This window comes from Moschus berezovskii, chromosome 22 (assembly GCF_049115385.1).
Source record: "Moschus berezovskii isolate FMDL1 chromosome 22, NW_MosBer_1.0, whole genome shotgun sequence".
In the NCBI taxonomy this organism is placed as follows: Eukaryota; Metazoa; Chordata; class Mammalia; order Artiodactyla; family Moschidae; genus Moschus; species Moschus berezovskii.
The window spans coordinates 24,234,201-24,256,692 of NC_142481.1; the positions used below are offsets into that span (position 1 = coordinate 24,234,201).

At 51.6% G+C, this 22,492-nt stretch overlaps 2 protein-coding genes across 2 annotated transcripts in view; one reads left to right on the forward strand and one right to left on the reverse strand.

Moving 5' to 3' along the window:
- Positions 1 to 161: 161 nt before the first annotated feature.
- Positions 162 to 18,589, forward strand: DHX38 (DEAH-box helicase 38). Its single transcript, XM_055412412.2, has 27 exons — positions 162 to 368; positions 2,411 to 2,752; positions 3,102 to 3,289; positions 3,964 to 4,068; positions 4,628 to 4,775; positions 4,879 to 4,997; positions 5,115 to 5,191; positions 5,622 to 5,777; positions 6,309 to 6,470; positions 6,638 to 6,745; positions 7,077 to 7,189; positions 8,800 to 8,937; positions 9,287 to 9,473; positions 9,618 to 9,803; positions 10,141 to 10,281; positions 10,603 to 10,713; positions 10,804 to 10,920; positions 11,104 to 11,211; positions 11,606 to 11,718; positions 12,662 to 12,870; positions 12,964 to 13,118; positions 13,526 to 13,681; positions 13,781 to 13,915; positions 14,111 to 14,236; positions 14,746 to 14,841; positions 16,613 to 16,734; positions 18,101 to 18,589. Exons 2-27 carry the CDS (start codon positions 2,430 to 2,432, stop codon positions 18,183 to 18,185), a joined length of 3,684 nt encoding a protein of 1,227 aa, XP_055268387.2. The 5' UTR covers positions 162 to 368; positions 2,411 to 2,429; the 3' UTR covers positions 18,186 to 18,589.
- PMFBP1 (polyamine modulated factor 1 binding protein 1) overlaps positions 18,493 to 22,492 on the reverse strand; it is a 51,314-nt gene continuing 47,314 nt past the window's right edge. The window contains exons 20-21 of the mRNA XM_088829981.1: positions 21,575 to 21,813; positions 18,493 to 18,527 (exon numbers count right to left, since the gene is read on the reverse strand). Of these exons, the coding sequence (XP_088686107.1) occupies positions 18,493 to 18,527; positions 21,575 to 21,813 (274 nt within the window). The remainder of the gene's footprint in view (positions 18,528 to 21,574; positions 21,814 to 22,492) is intronic.

Consider the following 22,492-nt stretch of genomic DNA (forward strand, 5'->3'; position numbering starts at 1 on the left):
TTATCAAACCTGACAGCTCTCGTTACTTCTCCCTCCCACGCCCCACCTGGAGGCGGGGCCTCGCCTCTTCCACTAAGCATGATTGGTCGCCAGGGGACTCGGAAGTGTCTCTCATCAGAGCCCCAGAGAAAGACCGTCTAGTCTCGCGTGCGTGTTCGCGTTCTGTGTCGCACCGGGAACAGGCGTCTTCCGGGCTGCTCTCGGTGGTATCTTTGGGTGGATAGAAGGAGCCGCGTAAAGTATTATGGGACAATAATGGCCGCTTTCATGTAGTTGATTTTGGCTCTCAAAGCTGTCTGAGCGAGGAGTTGGCGGCGCCAGCGCCCCAGAATCCCGGACAGCAGGTCCTGAGAGTCAGGCTTGGTGAGGTGAGTGTCCCTTTTTCCTTTCCGACCTTTTCTTCGCCAATCGTGGCAGCTCCTAGAGGCGGATCTCGGCCTCTCGCTCAAGTTCGGGCCCGGGCTTGTAAAGTCTTGTCCCTGTCACCCGACTTGCCTTACTCACGCTATGAATGCTGCGCAGGTTCTGCCGGCCGCGGCCTTTCTCCTTGATCAGGTCAGATCGTGCACACGGACGCGGCCCCCCAGAGGTCCAGGGATGCTGGCCAGGAGTCACCCCGCCCACGTCCTTAGACCTTCTCGTTAGCCCACTCCCAGACGGACACCGAGTCCAGAAGGGCTCTTTTCGTTTTCTTTTTCTCTGTCACAGTGGTATCTCTACCAGGCGGTATCTTTTAATAAAAATGACATCTCCAAAAAATCGGGATTTTTGTTTTGGTCTCTTATCTCTAACGCTCAGAGCAAGCGATTGGCTCACTGAAGGCACTCGGTAATTGTTGAATGAATGTATGTAGTTTCTTTCTTCGTTATTTTTCTCGTACCTCTTGTGGCTTCTTTGCCACTAATCCTTTTTCAGAAGACAACACTTAAACTTCTTGTTTTTCTCAGCCACTAGTTGTCCTGTTTGTCAGACTCTTTCCTGTGCTGCTTGGCACCTTTCTTTGCTGTCTCTAGAGATTTCTGGCTCCCTGTTTCCTTTAATCAGTTTAAAATTATTTATTCCTCAAATTTTTATTTTGCTAGGCACCGGGCAACGCAGTCAACGAGACAGACAAAGTTCTCCTGCATAAAAGGACGTTCTAGGGGTATATTTTCTAGTTCAGACTACTGAGCAGAGCATGTATATCTTACCTTCCCGGGTAGGTTTCCTCCCATGAGTACAGATGTTACTAAAAGTTAGCTTTCCCGTTTCTCTTCTGTGTGATGGCGTTTCCAAAGTGCAGCTCTTGTTTCTGTGTCCGTGTTGTGTCCAGTCTGTTTGGCTATATTTTTCTATAGAAGTGTGCATGTTAATTAGAGCTGCGCGAAACATTCTGGGTTCTGGTGGTTCTCTTGATAGTTCTTCGCTTCACTGACTTGTTGGAATGAGGGAAATTATTCAAGCACAAAATGGGATATGTTTATAAGCAGATGGTGTGTGGTGGGAGGTAAAGAGGAATTTGTTATGAGTTGAGTGCCAGGATATCTTACAGTCACCTAAATACATTTCAGAAACACCGTTTCCTAGCCTGGTGATTCTCAACCAGTTTTTTTTTTTGGTGAATTTGAATTGTTGTTAAACAGATTTTGACTGCCGTGAGGTAATTCTTCTCTGCAAAACAAAACTGGCCCAGAAAACTCATTTAAGAATGGATCACGTGGATGGTAGCCTTATATCCCAACAACTCTACTGTATCTGTAGTTTAAAGGAGTAGAGAGTAGGAAGAACTTGTGTAAAAAATGGTGAGGAACCCAATCAGTACCCAAGAGCACAGCAAGTGAAATAATGTAACAATGACGTTTATGTAACTGTTTGTGGTTACAGAGTGAGTGCTTTCACATATACTTTCTTGTTTGATATTCACAGTAACTTCATGAATTTAAGAGAGCAAAAAGCACTTCCATTTTTCAGGTATAGACATTATGCCTAACCAAAGATTAAGGTTAATATCTATTTGCTTATGGTCACACAGGTAGAAAATGTTGAGAGGGTTCTAATTGAGATTTCTGACTGCAGATCTAGTATTTTCCCTACACTCCCTTTATAGATGCTGTCCTTTTCTAGTCAGTGCTCCTTAGTGAGGTCTGTTCTTGTCTGAATGATACCTTTTTGGACCTTGGGGTATGTATGTGTATGTGTTTATCTATTTCTGATATGTGTTGGGTGGAAATAGAAAGATCTTTAATGATTAAGATTGTCAGTGAGTTGATGGAAGAGTCTTGTGAAGAGGTAACTAAAGGAATTCAGGTCTTGAGGGGGAGGTCAGCACCCCCCCACAGATATTCATATATTTACAGTTATTTTGGGATGTAGTGGAGCCAAGTCTTTTCCCTTCTTATGTCTGATAGCAAATGGTTTGTTTTCCTTGCAGGGAAATCCTGGAATCTGTCATGGAGGACAGCAGCGAGGATGCCTCGATCCATCGATTAGAAGGCACTGATGTGGACTCTCAGGTTGGCGGTCTTATTTTCAAGACCAAAAGTGCAGCTAGTGAGCAGCATGTCTTCAAGGCCCCTGCACCCCGCCCTTCACTGCTGGGACTGGACTTGTTGGCTTCCCTGAAGAGGAAGGAGAGAGAGGAGAAGGATGATGGTGAGGACAAGAAGAAGTCCAGAATCTCTTCGTACAAGGACTGGGAAGAGAGCAAGGATGACCAGAGGGATGCTGAGGCGGAAGACAGCGACCAGGCTGGCCGAAGTGGCCGAAAAGACAGGTAAAAGCCTTTGGGTGGATTGCCTGAGAGGGAATGAAAATAGAAGCCAGAAAATAATGTCTCATGTTTATCGTTCAGTTTTCTTATTGGATGTTTAGGACTTAATTTTTACTAGGATTCTATAACATTGAGGCTAGGTAGGAATTGGTGTTTTTTTTCAGATATGGGGAAACTGTCAAAAGCAACTGAAGAGTAGGTGATGGGGAGTTAGAAGTGCTTACGGTTGTCGCCATATGCAAGCCTGCCATACCAGGGAGATAAAGTGGAAGAGACCAGGTTGCTTGTTTGGCATGGCCACAGGTTTTTCTTCTCCGGCTGAGCCCTTCACCAGCTGCCCTCCCTGTTGCAGGCATTACCGATCGGCCCGGGTGGAGACTCCATCCCATCCTGGTGGTGTGAGCGAAGAGTTCTGGGAACGCAGTCGGCAGAGAGAGCGGGAGTGGCGGGAGCATGGTGTCTATGCCTCATCCAAAGAAGGAAAGGATCGGAAGAGGGAGAGGCTGCGGGATCGGGACTGTGACCGCAAGAGAGACAGAGGTAAACTGCCCAGCAGAGTTCCTGGGCCTGCTAGGCACCCTAAGTAACACATTGGCCTTTTTGCCGTTGTGGGAGTTTTTATAATGCCTGTTAATCAGGGAGATCCATTTTCATGTCAGCCTGGTGGTATTGGGTATTTGACTCTTGCTATTGGGACAGGCGGGCAGACTAAGAAAAGAACTGTTACTTGCAACATAGCTATTTTGCTTGCGTGTGTGGTTCTTTGCGCTTTATCTTGAAAATTGGTACTAAAGGTGATAGTGGGTAATATGAGAAACCAGTTGACAGTAGTGTTGGTGAGAGGGAAAGGACAGTGCTGTGGAGCACAGCTAGACATAAGGTCCAATGCTGGCTTTCCTTGGTAATATTTGAGGTCTGTAGCTTGTAGACTTGTAACTACTAAATAGTTATTCAGGATAGACTTGTAACTATTCTTTTTTGAATTCTTGCAGGAAAATAACTGTTACTGTGAGTTTGAAACTTTGTAGCCAGTAACTAATCTTTGCCCTTTGAAAGAATGGGGATATGTGAGATTCAGGAGCCCCTGGATCGCATTAGAGCAGTGAGGTTGCTCCTGTGAGTGAGTGGGGAGGCCTGTCCTTTCTCTTGGGTGAAGATGGGTGGAAGTTAGGACAGGCACCTGTTTTCTAAGCTCTGCTGGTGACTCCCGACAGATGAGCGGGACAGAGGCAGGCACAGCAGCAGATCGGAGCGAGACGGAGGGTCAGATCGCAGCAGCAGAAGAAACGAACCCGAGAGCCCCCGACACCGACCTAAAGGTAGTCCGAGCTTGCTTATGGTGGTTTGTGAGAGCCACGTACATGAGAGGCAGGGTGAGTGACTCCCATCCTCAGTGGAACTGGGTCGAAATTCCTGATTCCACCATGAATGACTTGGAATACTTGGTTGATTCAGTTGGGAAGGCCATGGACTTCTTTGGAAACTCATACGCTCCCTTAATGCGACTTGCCTGTTTGCCGAGTGGCCAGTTTTCCAAATGGTAGGAAAGAATAGGGAGCTGGGGGTGGGGAGTAGGGGGAGTGAGAGTGGGGTAGGTGCAGAAGAAGGGTTGATTATAAAGAAATACATATATTCAACAGAGATATGTTTGCAGAGACAAATTGGATATTCCCTAAAATGTTCTTATAAACACAGGTGAAAAATGGAACTCTTCAAATTCAGATATCTTTAAAAGCTGTCAAACCCATCATATCCATTGCAAATAGGTACAAAGTTTAAAAGTAGCAGAAGAAAGAAATTTGGCGAACTGAGTTTCCCCTAATGGCTCTAGCGCCGTGTCTGAGTTAAACGCTGAACTTCATGTCTTTCGTGGCCCAGATGCTGCCACCCCATCGCGGTCTACCTGGGAGGAGGAGGACAGTGGCTGTGGCTCCTCGAGGCGCTCACAGTGGGAATCGCCTTCCCCCACGCCCTCCCATCGGGATTCCGAGCGGAGTCATCGGCCGTCCAGTCGAGACAGGGACAGGTGGTGTTCTGTGCGCATGGCTGGGGCTGGGCGGGCAGATGGTGGCTGGGAACACGTCTCAGCTTAGTGACTGTTTAGTGAAGCTGGTTTTCCTGTTTCCCAGGTCTGTGAGGAGCAGGTACTCAGACGACACCCCTCTGCCAACCCCATCCTACAAATACAACGAGTGGGCTGATGACAGAAGACACCTAGGGTCCACCCCACGTCTGTCCAGGGGCCGAGGTAAGACGGGGTGAAAGTGGGAGGGTGGGACACTCCTCCTGGTGTGGCTGGTCTGCGTGAGGCCACTGGGGACACGCTGGGGCCTTGCACACCGACCCGCTACGTGTTCTCCCGCAGGGAGACGTGAGGATGGCGAAGAAGGAATTTCATTTGACACAGAAGAGGAACGGCAGCAGTGGGAGGATGACCAGAGGGTAAGAAATACATCTCCGAGCAACTGAATGAGGGGTGGTGGCCGTCTTTCAGTGAGCCGGTGACAGGGGTATCAGCGTACAGGGGCCACGGGTGACACTCTGGTGAACCCGGACAGTCTGAGCTACGTTCAGTCCTGAAGCCCTGGAGTCATTTTCCAGGCAAAGGCTCCCTGGTGAAACTTCTCACCAAATGCAGATTAGACCCAACTTCTTCTGCGCGCTGGCGCCACTGTGTGGTAACCCTTAGAAGTGCCATCATGGTGGCCTGGGCTGCACACCATGCTTCTCCTGTAGGCAGCTGGCCCTCCAGCAGGGGGGCCCCTCCTGAGTTGTTCCACTGCGCCAGTGACTTCTTGCCGAACGTCTCCTCCCCTTCTTGCACATACACTCACTCTGTTCCCTGTTCTCACGGCTCTGTCTTGCGCTACAGCAAGCCGACCGGGATTGGTACATGATGGATGAGGGGTACGATGAGTTCCACAACCCCCTGGCCTACTCCTCCGAGGACTACGTGAGGAGGCGGGAGCAGCACCTGCACAAACAGAAGCAGAAGCGCATTTCGGCTCAGCGGAGACAGATCAATGAGGTGAGGCTGCCCGCGGGAGGCAGAGCGGACTCTGCCGGAGTAGCGGCAGGTCACAGCCCAGCCGACAGCACGGCTCTTCTCCCCATGGCTGAAGTCCCAGAAGGAGCGATACCCCTGGAAGTAGAGGGGTGGGCAGGGAAATTTTCAGTAGGTTGGAAAAAAACCCCACAAAACCCCAAATCCCAACTTTGCTCTTTGGCAGTGCTTCCTGGAGGGAGCTGTTGATGGGAGCTGAGAGGGTGGGCTTGGCTCTGTGTCCTCTGTGTCTCTGAGTGGGATTGGGGGACGGCCACTCAGTGCGTCCATGTAGAGGTTCTGGTTTAGACATAAAAGGTGGCTTCTGGGACAATGTGCTGCAAGTGATTTGGGATCAGGGCCTCTGCCGTCTTAAGGAGCTGCAGGGTCCAGAGACTGATGACATCCCCACGGCCCTTCTCTCGGGATCTGCTGTGTGGCCTCGCCGGGGCCCTTTCAAGACGACCTCGCGTGGCTGCATTCTGAACGTGGCCTCCTCCCGCTGTGTCCTCACAGGACAATGAGCGCTGGGAGACCAACCGCATGCTCACCAGCGGGGTGGTGCACCGGCTGGAGGTGGACGAGGACTTCGAGGAGGACAGCGCGGCCAAGGTGCACCTCATGGTGCACAACCTGGTGCCGCCCTTTCTGGACGGGCGCATCGTCTTCACCAAGCAGGTGGGGGTCCCCTGCAGTCAGAGGAGAAAGCCAAAGTGGGAAAAGGCCCCGTCGTGACAGGGCTGGGGTGGCAGCCCTTTGTTTCCCAGTACCATTACGAAGCGGACCTTCGTGTTGAGTTTTAACGATCAGTGTGGAATTTCTGCTTTTTCCTCAACCTCCTGCAGCCGGAGCCTGTGATTCCAGTCAAGGATGCCACTTCAGACTTGGCCATTATTGCTCGGAAAGGCAGTCAGACGGTGCGGAAACACAGGGAGCAAAAGGAGCGCAAAAAGGTTGGTTTGTGGTCATCTGGGCCCAAGGGTCTCTGTTTTTTTTTTTGGTCTTCTTTTTAAGGATCATGTTGTATCTCACAGGTCGGGTTCCTTTGGCAGTTAGAGGAAACTCGCAGAGCAAGTGTCAGCTCCTGGGGGAGGGCACTGTGTTCCTCCTGCCGGGCTCAGTTGAGATGGTGCAGGGCTGAGGTCTCAGGAACTTCGGAGGAGGGCCTGGCTCGGTGCCGCCGCTGACTGTGGGGACTTCCTGCTGCTGGAGGAAGCCTGTTGTCAGACGGGATTGATTTTCCATCACGGGATGGAGCAGACTGACTTTCCATGTCTTTTTCAGGCTCAACACAAACATTGGGAATTGGCTGGAACCAAACTGGGAGATATAATGGGCGTCAAAAAAGAAGAAGAGCCAGATAAATCTCTGACCGAGGATGGGAAAGTGGACTACAGGTAGGAGTCTTGCAGCGGCTGCACCTCTGAAGACAGGCTTTAAGGGGACCGATATGACTTGTCACTCACTAATAGGAGTGTGACGTCACTTGGGAGTCTGTGGTCCCTTCCTCCTGGTCCATCTTCAACTTTCTCGAGATAATATCCCAACTGCCTCCATGGCCACTGTAGGTACTTGCTCTGTGCCGAGCAGCACCACACGCCTCACAGATACTTGGTCGTTGGATTCTCACGGCAGTCCCGTGGGACAGGTGTAATCTTTCCCATTTTTCATGTGAGAACGATGCAGCCCAGGGAGGTTAAGTAACTTGTTTGAGGTTACCCAGCTGGTAAATGATGGAGTGAGGATCCCGCCCAGACAGTCTAGCTTACGAGCCTGTGCTCTTAGCCTCTCTGCTAGAGAGCCTTTTAGACGTTTGGTGTGGGAACATGTGCTTTGCCCCCTTAGATTTAAGTTCGGGTATTAAGTTTGAAAAGACCCTGATGCTGGGAAAGATTGAGGGCAGGAGGACAAGGGGACGACAGAGGATGAGATGGTTGGATGGCATCCCCGACACAATGGACATGGGTTTGAGTGAACTCCGGGAGTTGGTGATGGACAGGGAGACCTGGCGTGCTGCAGTTCATGGGGTCACAAAGAGTCGGACACGACTGAGCAACTGAAGTGAACTGAAGGAAAAAACTGTTTTTAACAGACGTTTGAAAATAGAAAGGGTTGTCCTTTCAGTTAGAGCTTCCCCGTTCATAGAGGTGTTTAAGCCAATGTTGGATGACCACTAGTTGCGCTTCCCTCATCGTGTAGGTGGTTGAACTCAGATGTCCCTTCTGAAGCTCATCCTTTGAACACTCTGAAGTCCTTCCAAACTGTTGTCTCAGTTAATAATTCTCTGTACCACTGTGGGAAATGAGAAGCTGGTGCTGTTGATCAACCTTGTTAGTCTCTGGTTAGTTTAATCTTGTGGGTTTTGAGTTTCAGCTGACCAGGAGTGACTGGGGCATTAGAAACAGGAAACTCACAGGGCACAGCCTCGATCTGATGGAGGAAAAGTCTCCTGGGGAAGGGGTGGGTGGAGATTGTAGATTTACATAGTTAAGGTGGGACTGGCACCTCTTTGCTGTGCGGCCTGGGGGTGTACATGTGTAGGACACTTCAGTGTTTTTAGTGGAAGATGTTGGTAAAATCAAGTAGGACTGTTCTCACAGTTCTTTGAAGCTAAAGCCTTATATACTCTGCTGTCCTGCTGAGAGGTGGGAGGGACTCTGACCTTGGTCATGACTGTTACCACGACTCCTCCTTCCAGCCCTTTAAGTGTGGTGCTGAGGTTGCCCAACGTTATTCTATATGAGGTGTGGCCTGTGCATTTCAGCTCCTCGTCTGGGTGGACTGTTCCAGGGCAGAGGATTTGCACACCTGCTGATCTGCAGCTCTTCTGAGCCCTCCGCGGGTGTCTGTCCCAAGGGTGTTGAGCAGGTTTTGGATGATGGATGCTTAGACAGAAGTGTGGTCCCTTAGGCTGGAGGAGATGAGCAGCAGCTGGCAGTCACCCAGTCGGGAGGGAAGATGCGGGAGGCCTCTCAGGGCACTTAGGCTGCGTGTGGTGTGTTCTCAGGACGGAGCAGAAGTTTGCCGACCACATGAAGAAGAAGAGTGAGGCCAGCAGCGAGTTTGCCAAGAAGAAGTCAATTCTGGAGCAGAGGCAGTACCTGCCCATCTTTGCTGTGCAGCAGGAACTACTCACGATCATCAGGTGACTCCCCAACCCGGGGATGGGACCCCAGGTCAGGTGTCCTGTGTGTGCTCCATGGCCCTTTTTCTTTGGGGTATGACATTTGTTGGAGAAGGGAAAAGGTTTTTTTTCCTCCTCTCCTGAGTGCCCCAGGCTACTCTGCTTGAAATAAGCAACATGGCCTTATGAAACAGCATGGCACTTGTTTCAACCTTACTGTCTTTTAGACTTTTCAGGGGATTTCTGTATGAGACTGTTTTCCCAGGGAAATCCTCCTTTCCAAGCAAGCACGCTCCTTGGATAGCTGCAGGTGGGGCTAGAGGTGGCCTTCCACTCGTGCTGATTCACCAGTCTCTTCTCCCCCTTGCAGAGACAACAGCATTGTGATCGTGGTTGGGGAGACAGGGAGTGGAAAGACCACGCAGCTGACCCAGTACTTGCATGAAGACGGCTACACGGACTATGGGATGATCGGATGCACCCAGCCCCGCCGTGTGGCCGCCATGTCAGTGGCCAAGAGAGTCAGTGAAGAGATGGGGGGAAACCTCGGTGAGGAGGTGAGTGGGCCTGAGGGCTGAGCTGTGTACTTCATACCTGTGGCTTCTGTCACTTGAACTGATCCGCTGAGGCCTAGACCCAGCTCGGGGTGTGCAGCGGTGTGCAGGTGCCCAGAGCCCCTGAGCCATCTCTCTGGCCTCCAGGTAGGTTATGCCATCCGCTTCGAAGACTGTACTTCAGAAAGCACCTTGATCAAGTACATGACTGACGGCATCCTGCTGAGAGAGTCCCTGCGGGAAGCGGACCTGGATCACTACAGCGCCATCATCATGGACGAGGCCCACGAGCGCTCCCTCAACACCGACGTGCTCTTCGGGCTGCTCCGGGAGGTGAGGGTCTGGGCCTCTGTGCCTTTGGGACTGCGAGTCAGTGATGAGACGTCTGGGGTCTAGCCCGGGGAAGCTAAGGGGGCCTCTGACAGGCCAGAGTTGCCCCTGAGGCCTCTGGCTGCCCAGTGATAGTTCACTCTGATCTAGCTCAGCCGAGTGACTTGTGGTTCTCCTGACTGTGGCTCCGTGATTCAGCCTTTAGGACTATTACAAATCTAACGAGCCCCCCGTCAGCTTGGGCTTCTGTTTCACTTAGTAGTGATGCTGATGAGACTGGAGGGCAGAAGCCAAGGGTTCCGAACCCGTGGGGAAGCCTCTCAATGACTTCTTCTCTTAGGTGGTGGCTCGGCGCTCAGACCTGAAGCTCATTGTCACGTCAGCCACCATGGACGCAGAGAAATTTGCCTCCTTTTTTGGGAACGTCCCCATCTTCCACATCCCTGGTCGTACCTTCCCTGTGGACATTCTCTTCAGCAAGGTACCAAGGCCCTTTTTTTCTTAATTGACCACGACCTTAGGTGAAGAGCCGGGTGGGGGGCGTGGGGTGGGGTATTGAGTGGGGAAAGGTTTTGTGGGCACCATGGGAGCCCACGGCTTTTGGGCTTGGAGGCGAAAGACTGTACTGTGGGGACATTTGGTTTGATCGTTTCTTTGGAGTGGAGGCGCGGGTCCCAGGGAAGGTCATAGGCCCATCTGCAGCTGCATGACCCCGAGAGCCCGCCCAGCTCTGGCCCCAGACCGGGGACTGGGCCGCTGGATTCTCAACGGGGCCTCTGACGGTGCCCTGGCTGGCTTGCAGACCCCACAGGAAGACTACGTGGAGGCCGCGGTGAAGCAGTCCCTGCAGGTGCATCTGTCGGGGGCCCCCGGGGACATCCTCATCTTCATGCCTGGCCAAGAGGACATTGAGGTGCGTGCCTTGGTCATGACCTTGGTGAGCGGGTGGGTCCTTGGTGAGGATCGGGGGCCCTGGCATCTGACAACTCCTCTCCGCCCTCAGGTGACCTCAGATCAGATCGTGGAGCATCTGGAAGAACTGGAGAATGCGCCCGCCTTGGCCGTGCTGCCCATCTACTCCCAGCTGCCCTCTGACCTCCAGGCCAAGATCTTCCAGAAGGTGAGACGACAAGAGTGTATGGTTTGTGTTCCCACCTTGGGAACCTCCCAGACTCCCCCAGGAGGGTAAGAGGGAGAAGGTGTTACTTTCCTCGCATAGGTAGGGTGTGCTTTTCTCCTTGTGGGGGGTCTCCTACCTGCCAGCCTACAGCCTTCCCTCCCTGCATGTCCTGTCTGATTGCAGGCTCCAGATGGCGTCCGGAAGTGTATTGTCGCCACTAACATTGCTGAGACCTCCCTGACTGTCGATGGCATCATGTTTGTTATCGATTCCGGTTATTGTAAGTTAAAGGTAAGAGGAGACACAGGCACATAGGCACCGGGCCCCTGGGCCTTCACGCAGGCTCACCCGGCCTAGGAGGTGGGAAGGCAGGCCCTGGGTCCTCAGACCTTGTACAACAGTTGCTTGTGGAAGTGGGGGTGGTGGTTTGAGTGCTGATTTTGCCATGTTCCTCATTCATCCAATCCTTGTGATAACTCAGGGTGGACAGTTTAACTTGATAAAGGTTGTGGAGCTGGTGATGGGTGGAAATTTCTTGAGGTTCCTGACTAGGAGATGGCTACCTGCAACACTGAGACATTTCACTCGGTAGCGTGTAGCAGCCAAGGGTTTTCTTTGTCTCAAGGCTGCCTCCCGTTTATCCCCTTGCTGTGTCCTTAATCAGGTCTTTTCTGCTCTCTCCCAGGTCTTCAACCCCCGGATTGGCATGGATGCTCTGCAGATCTACCCCATTAGCCAGGCCAATGCCAACCAGCGGTCGGGACGAGCCGGCAGGACGGGCCCAGGTCAGTGTTTCAGGTAGGAGCACTGTGCTTGCCTGCTTTCCAGGGTGGGAGCTCAGGCAGGGGTAGGCAGGCTTGGCCTTTGTTCCTGCAGAGGGGTGATCCCTGAGGCTGGGGACCAGTGGTGGGGCTGCCACTTGATTCTCTCGTCACATGCCGCTGAGTGGAAGAAGTCGCTTTGCCAGGCAGTCCTGAGGTCCGAGCGGCCTTGTGTTGTAGGAAGACCTATGCTGAACGTCCCTGCAGTGGATGACCACTATTGCAGTGCGCCTCTCCTTTGAGGATAAATGTGAACAAATTATATCACTGGTTCTTTTTTTTACTTTTCTAAGCTAAAGCTGAAACTGCAATACTTTGGCCACCTCATGCGACGAGTTGACTCACTGGAAAAGAGTCTGATGCTGGGAAAGGTTGGGGGCGGGAGGAGAAGGGGACGATGGAGGATGAGATGGCTGGATGGCATCGCCGACTCTGTGGACATGAGTTTGAGTGTACTCCGGGAGTTGGTGATGGACAGGGAGGCCTGGTGTGCTGTGATTCATGGGGTCGCGGAGAGTCGGACACGACTGAGCGACTGAACTGAACTGAACTGAATTATTCTCTCTTTTTTTGTTCTGACTTAAAAATAATAGAAATTCAAAAAATACAGAAAAACATAAAGAAATTATAACCCAGCCATAATTCTAGTCCCAGGCTCACTGGTTCCAAAAATGAAACAATTATATAAGAGACTCCAGCAGAAGGGTGAATTGGCACGACTGATTTTTAAATAAGTGGAGATTTGTAAGAGACAAGGGGAGTTGGAGGAAGAAATGAGGCCTTCTCCTCCCTACCTGGGCTCTCATCAGCACTGGCTGTTCTGGCTGCATGAGTCCATGGTGCTGGTGGGCTCACCTAGGCAGCTGGGCATGTTCTAGGGACTCAGCAGGTGTGGCAGCACTGTGTCTTCTCTCTGGCAGACTCTACACCCAGAGCGCCTACAAGAATGAGCTCCTGACCACCACGGTGCCCGAGATCCAGCGGACCAACCTGGCCAATGTAGTGCTGCTGCTCAAGTCCCTGGGGGTGCAGGATCTGCTGCAGTTCCACTTCATGGACCCACCCCCGGAGGACAATATGCTCAACTCCATGTACCAGCTCTGGATCCTTGGGGCCCTGGACAACACAGGTGCTGGGCAGGGCTCCGTGGGCTCTTGGGCCTGGGTTCTCCATCTTACAGCAGCGTGTCTGCTGAATCTCTAGGTCCACTCCTCTCTCTCAGGTGGTCTGACCTCGACGGGGCGGCTGATGGTGGAGTTCCCGCTGGATCCGGCCCTGTCCAAGATGCTCATCGTGTCCTGTGACATGGGCTGCAGCTCCGAGATCCTGCTCATAGTCTCCATGCTCTCGGTCCCAGCCATCTTCTACAGGCCCAAGGTGGGAGGCGCTGCCTGGCTCCTGTCCTCCCAGGGATCTTGGGAGTGTATGGGCTGGAGGGAGGTTGAGAGAGGGGAGAGGGTCCCCTGTTGTGAATATGGAATGGAGGGGGTGGAACCAGAGTTTCTGAAGAGTGATTTTACTGTGTTACATTAACCAGGTTGGGGTGGGGAAAGGGGTTGGCTAGATCCATGGTTCTCAGGGAGTGTTTTGCAGTCCTTTTTTTGCATCCTTTTTTTCTAGGATGGTTGTGCCTGAGCCTTCACATCTTAGAATAAATATTTTGCTATGAATGTGTTTTGTTTTTGCTATATCGTCCCGCACCACATTGATGTGTTTTAAGTTGGGGGGCGGGACAGCCTGAGACAGCTGTTCTCAGCGGCCTGGAATCCCCTTTCCCTTCCCAGGGTCGAGAGGAGGAGAGCGATCAAATCCGGGAGAAGTTCGCAGTCCCCGAGAGTGACCACCTGAGCTACCTGAATGTCTACCTGCAGTGGAAAAACAACAATTACTCCACCATCTGGTGTAACGATCATTTCATCCATGCCAAGGCCATGCGGAAGGTGAGTCTGTGGCCCGGAGAAGCAGGATGTTGGGAGGCGGGGTGGGCTGCGGGGGAAGGAGGGGGTGCTCCATCCCTGACCACCTGCGTCCCGCTCCAGGTCCGGGAGGTGCGGGCTCAGCTCAAGGACATCATGGTGCAGCAGCGGATGAGCCTGGCGTCGTGTGGCAGTGACTGGGACATTGTCAGGAAGTGCATCTGTGCTGCCTATTTCCACCAGGCAGCCAAGCTCAAGGTGAGCCCGGTGGGGCTGTGGCCCCTTCCTGGCCTGATACGTTGTCTGAGTGCAGAATTCTCCTTTCTCACTGTACAGTCCTACAGATCTGGGCTTCCCTGGGAAGCTGGTGTCAAGCCAGCATTGAGGGGTGGGGGAGCTGCCCAGATGTGCAGTGTTTTGCTGAGGCAGTCACCTGTTGGGTCTCTTCCCTAGGGAATCGGGGAGTATGTGAACATCCGGACAGGCATGCCCTGCCACCTGCACCCTACCAGCTCCCTCTTTGGGATGGGCTACACCCCAGACTACATAGTGTATCACGAGTTGGTCATGACCACCAAGGTGAGTGTTTTCCAACGTAGCTGGCATGACGTCAGCCTGCTTGGCTGGGCCAGGCTTTTAGAACCGTTTGCTGCCTTCTGGGATGAGCTTTGCGCTTGGGGGACTGGGGACCACAGGTGCCGCTTTGAGGGGAATGAGGTTGGTTCCCAGTGGGAGGTTTGGGGAAGTTAACTGACCTCTAGGTTCCAGTGGCTGCGGTTATGCCAGCTGGATTGTTTCCTGCTTGCTGCCTGGGACAAGCAGCCCCTTTGGGTGTTGTTAGAGGGGTTTTCTGAGGGGCTGGGCCTGTTCTTTTGGACATTGGAGGGCTTTCTCACAAGCGTGGAGGATTTTGGATGGGAGAAGGGATTAGAATGCCAGTGTCTGTGGCTTTCCTTGCCTTTCTCAGCCTGGCAGGGCTGGGGGTAGGGCCCTGCCCATGAGGATCCTAGTTATGGAACCGCTCCGGGAAGGACAGCTCAAAGCAGTGGTCTGTCCATGACCCTCGCCTGGTGGCCCTTCTGCTGCAGGAGTACATGCAGTGTGTGACTGCCGTGGATGGAGAGTGGCTGGCAGAGCTGGGCCCCATGTTCTACAGTGTGAAACAGGCTGGGAAGTCTCGGCAGGTAAGGGTTCTGTGCTTTCCTGTGGTGGGTCTGTTTGCCTCTGGGATCCGTTTTTCCCCCTCAGCCTGGTATTAAAGACACGTCATCATCTGGCTCCCTCTTACTTCTCTGTCGAACATAAGAGCTGTGATCCAGACAGGCTGGTCTGTCTCCCTTCTCCCACCCACTCCATTTGCTTAGTCTGCTGAGCCTTGAAAAACAAAACAAACCAAAAAAACCCTTATTGTTGAAAAGTACAAGTATCTGTGAAAGTGGAAAAAAACTATAAGGAGTCACAGATTCCTCACCTAGCCTCTGTAATTATCAGCATTCTTCCCAGCCTCGCTTCTCTTATTCCCACCCTCCTCCATACACAGTGAGGTTTTTCCTGGAATATTTTAAAGCATATTTCAGACATTGTGGTTTTTCACTCAGATACTTGAATCAGTTCTGTTCAGTTCAGTAGCTCAGTCGTGTCCGACTCTTTGCGACCCCATGAATCACAGCACACCAGGCCTCCCTGTCCATCACCAACTCCCGGAGTTCACTCAAACTCATGTCCATCGAGTCGGTGATGCCATCCAGCCATCTCGTTCTCTGTCGTCCCCGTCTCCTCACACCCCCAGTCCCTCCTAGCATCAGACTTTTTTCCAGTGAGTCAACTCATCGCATGAGGTGGCCAAAGTATTGCAGTTTCATAGGTGTCTCTAAAAAGACTTTCAAAAATTAAAACATAACCTCCACACCAACATCACTCAACAAAAGTAATCCTTAATGTCACCAAAGTCTCCACTTCTTAGTCTTATTTCCCTTTTTATTTCAAAGATAATTTTTTATAATTGCTTTGCTTGAATTAGGATCCAGATGTTGGAATTTGTCATTATATATATTAAGTCTTTTATTCGAGAACAAGCTTTGCCCCCTCTCACTTTTATGGCATTGACTTACTGGGAAAACAGGTTGGTCATCTTGTAGAATCTTCCACATAGTTTTAGGCTAATTGGTTCCTCAGAATGTTTAATTTGTGCCTCTGTCCCATGTGTTTTCTGTAAACTAGTCATTAAAGTCTTGGTTAGATTCAGGTTCGGCTCTTTGGAGTAGGAGTGCACGAACGCATATGTTGCTGTGAACCTCCTTTTAGGTTCTGTCAGGAGGCACTTATGGTCTTTGGTCCCCCTTTTTGATGACACTAGGGGTGCTCGGGGTTCCACTTGATCCCTCCCTTATAAGTTCTCTACCTACTCCTCAGTTTCCTGAGAGTCTCGGTGTCCTCTGGTGGCCGCCACCAGGATCCATTATTTAGGGTTGCATAAGACAGAGAATGAGATGGCTGGATGGCATCACCGACTCGATGGACGTGAGTTTGAGTGAACTCCGGAGTTGGTGATGGACAGGGAGGCCTGGCGTGCTGTGATTCATGGGGTCGCAAAGAGTCGGACACAACTGAGCGACTGAACTGAAGATCGTAGACCTTTGCCTTCCCATGTCTGTCCTCTCCACTCAGATGCCTTCCTGATTTCCCGTATGTCCTGGCATGGTTGTGAACTTGGCAGGAGCATGCAAGCACTTACCAGGTTGAAAGAGGGCTGAGGCGTGATAGGCTTAGGACTCAGTCCTCCAAGGCGTGTCTTGGCTCAGTAAGAAAAGCAGGCCTCGGCCCTGGTGTTGTGTGGCCCTGTCTCTGGGAGCCGGTGCAGGCTGCACCGCGCCTGGCTGGCAGCAGAAGGATGGGCACGGGCCAGGCCTCCTCACTGCTGATCCCCGGTAACCCCAGTACCTCTCCCTTCTCTAGGAGAACCGCCGCCGGGCCAAAGAGGAAGCATCCGCCATGGAGGAGGAGATGGCGCTGGCTGAGGAGCAGCTGCGTGCCCGGCGGCAGGAGCAGGAGAAGCGCAGCCCACTGGGCAGCGTCCGGTGAGCGTGGCCTCAGGACCTGGGCTGGGAGGGAGCCTGCTGGCTGGGCCCACCAGGCCCCGAGTGAGGCCACGATTTAAGAGAAGTTAAACATGCAGAGGTGAACTGGTGACAGGTTGACTGTGGTCACATGGAGGAATTCCGGACACACTTTGAAGGGGTGGAGATCCGGCTGCAGCTCCTGGCATCGTTAAGTTGTGGTGGGGCTCAGGGTGGGCTGGAGCGCAGAGTGGGTTTCACAGCCTCACCAGAGAGCGAGGGCTTGGGCATCATGGTAGAGAGGTGAGGCTGGGAGATTCGTGGGCCCCTGTGTCTGCCCTGGTGTCTGGAGTTGGGTCAGATCCCACAGGTGAAGGGCACAGACCCAGCAAGACCACTCTCAGAGCCTCAGTCACCACCTGCAAGCTAGGGGGTACCCAGGGTCACCCTCATTTCTCACCAACTTGTTAAAATTTGGGGATCCCCACTGTGGTGCCCAAGGCCAAGGGAAATTCGAAAGGTCTAGAGATAACCTCCCGGAGAAGGCAATGGCACCCCACTCCAGTACTCTTGCCTGAAAAATCCCATGGATGGAGGAGCCTGGAAGGCTGCAGTCCATGGGGTTGCTGAGGGTCGGACACCACTGAGCGACTTCACTTTCACTTTTCACTTTCATGCATTGGAGAAGGAAATGGCAACCCACTCCAGTGTTCTTGCCTGGAGAATCCCAGGGATGGAGGAGCCTGGTGGGCTGCCGTCTATGGGGTCGCACAGAGTCGGACATGACTGAAGTGACTTCACAGCTGAAGCAGCAGAGATAACCTCTAGGATGTGGGGACAAAGCCCTGCCTCAGCTGGAGTAGCAGCTTGCTGAGGCAGAAGGGAGACCTCTTCCAAGGCTCACCTGTTGTTGTTGAGTCGCTCAGTCGTGTCCGACTCTGCGACCCCATGGATGGTAGCCCGCCAGGCCCCTCTGTCCATGGGATTCTCCAGGCACAAATACTGGACTGGGTTGCCATTTCCTTCTCCAGGGGATCTTCCCCACCCAGGGATCAAACCTGAGTCTCCTGAATTGCAGGCAGATTCTTTACTGCTGAGCCACCAGGGAAGCCCATAGCTCACCTAGTGGGTATGAAAGGATTTGTTAATAAAGCCATCTCACAGCCTGCCTCAGTGGATATAAGAGAGAAGGCCCATCTCATTCTGCTCCCAGTCACAGATAGGGAAGGCAAGGGGAGTGGAATAATGTTAGGGGAGAAGACCCTGCAGCCCCAGAGCCTGCTCACACACAGTTAGAAACAGCCAGGTTTCAGGCTCCCCATTCTGCTGTGTGTCCTGGTCAAAGTGAGCCGCAGTGTGATTCCTAATCCTTCTTCTGTGTCTCCAGGTCTACGAAGATCTACACTCCTGGTCGGAAGGAGCAGGGGGAACCCATGACCCCCCGCCGCACACCAGCCCGCTTTGGGCTCTGAGCTGAGGCTGTCCCTGCAGGGGAGGGGAGCCAGGTGTTGAGTCCCGAGCCCCGGCCTGTCGACAAACCCTCTCAACCCAGGCCACTTTGACAAAATACCTGCACACAGCTTTCATCTGTGTACATCATGGCCCCGGGGGCCCCTGCTGAGGCCAGGCTCTGCCATGGAGGAGGCTGGAGTTCCTTGGTGCGTGCACGGGGCCGCAGAGCGGCTGCCAGGACCACAGGAGGTGGCCGGACCCACCGAATACAAATACATTGTCCCAAGACACTTGGTGCATCAATGACATGGCTGTGACTATGTTTTTTTAAAAAGTTCTTGTGTAAAACAGCACAGTAAGACCTAGAGGGAATTATAATTTGGTTATAATTCAGGATTTGGAAATAAATTTATTGTTTGTAAAATGCTATTGTATTTCTGATGGTTCTCTTCCCCTCACTGCCCTGAATCACACGCTAGAGAACAGGCAAGCCCTGGCGTGACTTTCCTCAGATGGGGCCTCCTAGAGCCTGAGCTCGGCCTCGTGTCTGTTCTCCAGGCAGTGCCTGGAGGGGCCGGTGGGGGGGACTCAGCTGACAGGGAAGGAGGATGGCTTGGGGTCCAGCAGCAGGTGGATCTGGTTCTCAGGGTGCCTGACTGCCCCTAAGGCTGGTGAGCAAGGCTGGCCCTGATGGCCAGGCATGGGAGGAAGGCGAGCAGCCGCCTACCCTCTGTCCTCCATGGTTGGGTTGATGGCCCTATTGCTTAAAATGGTAGAAGTTTCTAACTTTATGATAGTATTATGTATTGATGGAAAATAGAGTAAGATGTTGCTTATGGATTTTCATGTAAAAGGTGATCCCTGCACTGGAATCACAAGTCTTTTCTCGCGTTAGGCAGCCTCAGCAGTGTGCCGAGGTGATGGTTTGTGTATCTGACCCTTTGGGTCACCACCAGAAGAGCCCTTCACTCCTGCCTCACACTGCATTTCCAGTATTTGCCCTTCCCGGGTCGTAGCAGGGGCATCCTATGTGACAGATTGCTGCTATCAGCAGAGCATTTTCTTGGCTTTAGTTTAGCTGGGCAGGAAGGCGAGATATTAAAGAATTGCTGGACTTCCCTGGTGGTTCAGTGGTTAAGAACCTGCCTGCCAGGGCAGGGGACACAGTTTCAATCTCTGCTCTGGAAAGATTCCACATGCCACAGGTCAACTGAGCCATCGCTCTAGAACCTGTTCTAGAGCCTGTGCTCTGGAACAAACCATAGCCTCTGCTTGCTGCAACTCGAGAAAGCCTGTGCCCAGCAACGGAGACCCAGCGCAGCCAAATAATAAAATTACAAAAACTTTTAAGAATTGCTACCAACTAGTGGGTTTCTTCTTTCATTTTTCCTCTCCCCTCACCCAGAAAGGCAAAGCTCTTTGATTTCTTTCTCTTACTTTACCTTTGGCTATTATTATTTCTCTCAATTTTCTATTTTTGATCCCTTGGTTGGGAAGATTCCCTGGAGAAAGGATAGGCTACCCATTCCAGTATTCTTGGGCTTCCCTGGTGGCTCAAGACGGTAAAGAATCCGCCTGCAATATGGAAGACCTGGGTTTGAGACATGGATTGGAAAGATCCCCTGGAGAAGGGAATGCAACTCACTCCAATATTCTGGACTGGAGAATTCCATGGACAGAGAAGCCTGGTGGGCTACATACAGTCCATGGGGTCACAGAGAGTCAGATACGACCGAGTGACTTTCATATTAATATTTATCCCAATTTTCTATAGACTAGAAATATAAATTCTAGACATGAACTCAGTTGAACAAAATCTAACCACAATAAAATAGGTTAGCTGTCCTTGGAGTTATAACTGGAATTTTACTTGTACGGAGCTGACTGGGGAAAAAAACAAAACTGTTAAAAGGAATATGGCAGGCAGCGAGAAAGTAGATGGCCATTTCTCCCTCCTCCATTTGAAAAGTGCATAATTTATTTCTCTCCCTCTCTTTTGGATCCCAGGATTACTTTTCTTTTTGAGATTTCTAAGTATTTTTTTTTCTTAAATTTCAGAGATGAATAAAAAATTGAATTATCTCTTGTTGGTTTAAAAACTAATCCAGACAATCCAGAAGCTTGCTTTGGGAATTACAGTCCCCCTACATACATAGCTCAGCTGGTAAAGCATCCACTTGCAATACAGGAGACCCCGGTTCGATCCTTGGGTTGGGAAGATCCTCTGGAGGAGGGAACGGCTACCCATTCCAGTATTCTGGCCTGGCTAATTCCAGGGACAGAAGAACCTGGAGGGCTACAGTCCATGGGGTCACAAAAAGTTGGACACAACTGAGTGACTTTCACTACATATGTGAAAGAGAGCTCTTGTTTTTTTAGAATGCAAAGAAAATGGGGATGAGCACATTGCTGGGGACTTGAGTGGGCGTAAGTGTCAGCCAGACGCCGAGAGCTCACTGAGACATCTGTGTTCATGTTTTTATTTTAGAATTTGGGTCTAGAGAGGGTATAGTATGGTTCACAAGGCTCACTCCACGGCAGGAAGTGGACAAAACTCAATAAAACGTTAGCATCTTGCAGAATAGCCTGGGACCTTGACATATTCCCATTAGAGTTGGTCCAAGTCAAGAGAGAGGGATGGGAACTCACGGTCCTCTGAAAAACATGCGTGGAAAAGATGCTCAGGGCAAGGTGCTGATTCTAGCAAAATGAGGAACCTGAGGGAACAGGGAAGAAATGAGTCTTAATTTGAGAAGAAATTAATGAGGTGATTCCTTAAGGACTAGTCCTGTGGTGGGGCAGCTCTGTTGCATGTGACTCCTTCCCTGGGAGGGGGGAACCATGGAGTTTGGAGGTGGCAAAAAAGGTAGCCTGGGACCCAGGCTGTGCAGGGGACACCAGGGCATCTTGGGAGGTTTCCAGAACATATTACAGGAGAAAGATGCCTATTCTGTCTGTCCCCCTCTTGTCTCCACACTTTCCAAAAGAGACTGGGTCTGGGGAAGGGATAGGTCTGAGATAGGAGGCACCTGGGTCATCATCAAAGTATCTTAGATCAGAATGAGCCTTAATTCATTTGCCTCCTCCCTTTACAGAGGAGAAAACAGTGATCTCCGGTTCAGAGTGTGTGCTAAGTCCTTCAGTTGTGTCTGACTCTGTGCGACCCTGTGGACTGTGTCCGGCCAGGCTCCTCTGTCCATGGGATTCTCTGGGCAAGAATATTGGAGTGGGTTGCCACTTCCTTCTCCACTGGTCCAGAGTAACTAAGCAAAAGACCATTTCCCACCCACATCTTTGAATTTCCAATCTAGTGATCTCTTGAAAAATGATATCATGCTCTTTTTTGTGGGGGGTACTCGTTGGACTAAGACAACGTCATAGTAAGTAGCAGAAGCCACGGTGGACATACCTGAGCAGTGGGGTATCCCGACAAACTTGGTGATGTCCATTCTTTGGCTCACATCCTGGGTTATCCCCCTCCAGCCCAAGGTACCATACACTTTCCCCCTGATTGTGGGTTCTGTTTTGCTTTGGCATAGGGCTTTGGCATACACCCTCGAGGGCCCAGCTTTCAGCTTCTTCTCCTCTATTACATGCTTTAGCTTCTTGTTTTCCTTTTGCAGATGGACCATCACATTGTGGAGGTGGCTGGGGAAGGACAGGGAAGGACAGGTGGGTGTCTGGTCTGTTTCAGCCCTGTGGACACCCAGTTCCTTCCAGAGCTAGGGCTCTTATGCCTTCTGTGGAAATGGAGGCCTATGTGCATCCCCTGGAAGAAGCCCAGGTCTGGGGTAGGGGTGGACCCAGAGCCAGCACTCCTGACCCACTGTGTCATGTCAGCTCTGGGCTGGCTTTCTTAACTGTTAGATGGGGACAGTTCAGCCTGATATGCCTTCTGGGGCTCATATAAAAATCCAGTTTGATAAATAATAGAAATTTGACTCAAAGAGCCAGAAGAGCCAGAAGAACTCGGGCTGTGTGTCTTCAGTTTCTCATGGCCACGCCTTGGAAACATCTGCACTCACTTCTGATGCCCAAGTTCTCTCACCTCCCTCAGCTGAACGGTTGAGAGAACAGGGGATCACGGCTCTGTTCAGAGTTTGGGCAAATTACATGTCCCCACTTTATGGATGCAATGGCAGCTTCATGTAGGTGAGGGGAAAGGTAACTGAGCATAACCCTGTGGCTCAATAAATGGCAACTGCTAATACTAACAACCTCATTTCTCCAAAACCAGTGTTGAGGGCAGTGGGTGACAGGGGCTTTGGATTCAGGCCTCCTATGTTGGGATTCTGACTCTGCTGCTTACTGGTCATGAGACCACGGG

Coding starts and splice junctions, on each gene's coding strand:
- DHX38 (XM_055412412.2), top strand. CDS start 2,430: ATGGAGGACAGCAGCGAGGATGCCTCGATCCATCGATTAGAAGGCACT. Junction 5,778..6,308: donor AGCGGAGACAGATCAATGAG/GTGAGGCTGCCC, acceptor GTGTCCTCACAG/GACAATGAGCGCTGGGAGAC. Junction 11,212..11,605: donor CCGGTTATTGTAAGTTAAAG/GTAAGAGGAGAC, acceptor GCTCTCTCCCAG/GTCTTCAACCCCCGGATTGG.